The sequence below is a fragment of the Diaphorina citri genome, unplaced genomic scaffold, assembly GCF_000475195.1.
Source record: "Diaphorina citri unplaced genomic scaffold, Diaci psyllid genome assembly version 1.1 scaffold7012, whole genome shotgun sequence".
Classification (NCBI taxonomy): Eukaryota; Metazoa; Arthropoda; class Insecta; order Hemiptera; family Psyllidae; genus Diaphorina; species Diaphorina citri.
In genome coordinates, this window is record NW_007384388.1 from 1,544 (window position 1) to 3,948 (window position 2,405).

The window sequence follows — 2,405 nt, forward strand, 5'->3', positions numbered from 1 at the left end:
TGACCTCTAGTGACGTACCTAATAGTAACTTGTTTCTAGCTTTCGAAGCGATTCCAGTTTCTAGAAGGTAAAACGTAACTTACCGAAAACGTAACTTCCACATTTCTAGAGGATATTTTTTAACTTTGTAGATTTCAAAATTTCACATTGGCGCGTAAAGAAATGAAACGTAGGTACCGAAAAAAAACTTGTTCAACTTGGCAACACTGACAACACGGCAACATTGCAGCGGGCAAGTCGGCAACGCTGTAAACAAACATTTTTAAAATTTTGCTTATTTATTTATTTACACGAATACACGTATCGAAATGGGATTTGTGATTTTGTGATAAGATCTGGATCAATTTCCTTTTTATTTTGTGGATAATTGATTACCCGGTGTATATAAATACAGGACATATAAAATGCACTCGTTTCTAAGTCGTGGTAATGCCATTTTGGCGTATACCTTGAGTGTTCTCTCCTTCCTTACGTTTGTCTGCTTCTTGTCAACTGTGCTAGTGGACTCAAGAACTGGCGTAGACATCAACACTGTCAAAATTGTCGTGTAAGTAGGTATCTGGGCCTAACTGCCCTAGGCAATTCAACTATGTATTAAACTCATACAATCTTATTCCAATTACCACTTACATCCAGTATGATTCCAGTCCAGTTAGACAAAATTTACTTCTGTGCTACAAATGCAATTGAAATTGATCAACCAACTGGACTGGGGTTTCATGGGACACTGGTTTTTATCTGAGGCCAATACCTAGTTTGACTGCCTACCTACTTACTGGTGTATTGTAGTTTCCGAAAATTTGTAGACCTCTGAGCATGTGTGAAGAGTTTGGGTGCCATGCTCAACAAATATATCAATTTGAACCTGTAGGTATTCCTTATAATTACTAACATTTCTTTTTCTACATTTCAGTAAGAATGTGCCAGACTACAGTGCCTCAAGAGAGGAAAATGATCTCGGCTTTATCACATTTGATCTCCAAGCAAATCTGACCAAAATCTTCAACTGGAATGTGAAACAACTCTTCCTATATCTCACAGCAGAGTATATTACTCCGTCAAATGTTTTGAACCAGGTGAATATTACACAAGATACCTAGTTACCTAGGTACTCCTCTCTCAAATTTCCAGTGATGGATTCAATACTACCCTAATAATTATTTTGTAATATAAACTGAAGTTTTAAAGGAAGAGGTGCAGGCAGCGAGCAGCTTTACACTTCACATCAAAACAAAAGTGACATCACAAGAACTTTGCGAAGTGCGAAGTTTAGAATGGAACTGGTTGCAATCGCAGAGAAAAGGCAAGATATGAAGAGCCTGATGTGACGTTACCTGTTAAAACAATACCTCCCACAAGAAAGTCCTACAAATTTTGCGGCACCCTAAACATAAATCCTTGCAAATCGGTTTTTATGAAGTACATACATATTATGTCTGTAGATATATAGCTGCTCCACAAACGCTAATTGCCATAGGTAGGTACCTAATTATAGGAACGAAACTATTGGCAGGTGTACATAGGTAAGTAGGTAGTCTGGGTAACTACCAATTCAACTCAAACGCAGTTAAATGCCTCCAGGCTGTTCCTATAATTATTATTGGACAGATTGAATAATGAAACTAACACGTGTAACCTAAACCCACTTAAGTCCGTTTCCTGTAGCTTGAGAATTTTAGCAAGACAGTGTACCAAGGATACTGGCAGCATTGGATGACGAAAAGGGACTTTTACCGAAAATATTTCCAAAGGTCATGTCACCAGTTCCGATAAACATTGTCCCTATTTCACAAATCTTCTAGTCTGAGCAGCAAAGTTCACCTAATGACTTCGGTCAATTAATTTCACGGTACTTGTGCAGAAGTCACATCCGTGGAATATTGCTACCAAAGGAACTGGCACAAACGAGCAGTGACCAGTGTTATTATAGGGTTAGAGGGCAGAGCATGAGTGTGGCTCAATTTTGGCCTCATTCAAAAGGTTACCCAGTTAAAAGAATATTCATTATACATAATAACATAAAATGTTGTACCTACCCCTTTCTTTCTTAGGTTGTCCTATGGGACAGGATAATCTTGAGAGGAGAAAATGCTGACTTGAAATTCAAGAACATGAACACCAAATACTATTTCTGGGATGATGGAAAAGGTCTGAAGTAAGTATTGTTATCTTTATGCAACATTATAGGTATAAACGGTCACGGTTGGTCCAGTGGTAACGCACTTGCTTGCCATGCAGAAGGTCCCCGGTTCAAATCCCACCATCGACAAAAATTTGTACTTGTTTTTTGATTGCAAATATTTCAACGGATTACTTTCTGGTGTTCCCGTGTTGACCCAGCACCTAAATGGGAAGTATTGTGTCTCTTCTTGCCCATCTGATGAGAGGCATACTACGGGATGGGC

General features: G+C 38.6%; 1 protein-coding gene across 1 annotated transcript; it reads left to right on the forward strand.

The window, feature by feature from the left end:
• Positions 1–290: 290 nt before the first annotated feature.
• Positions 291–2,159, forward strand: LOC103522133 (signal peptidase complex subunit 3-like). The gene is made up of 3 exons (XM_008487237.3): positions 291–547; positions 914–1,076; positions 2,052–2,159. Exons 1-3 carry the CDS (start codon positions 405–407, stop codon positions 2,157–2,159), a joined length of 414 nt encoding a protein of 137 aa, XP_008485459.2. The 5' UTR covers positions 291–404.
• The last annotated feature ends 246 nt before the right edge of the window (positions 2,160–2,405 follow it).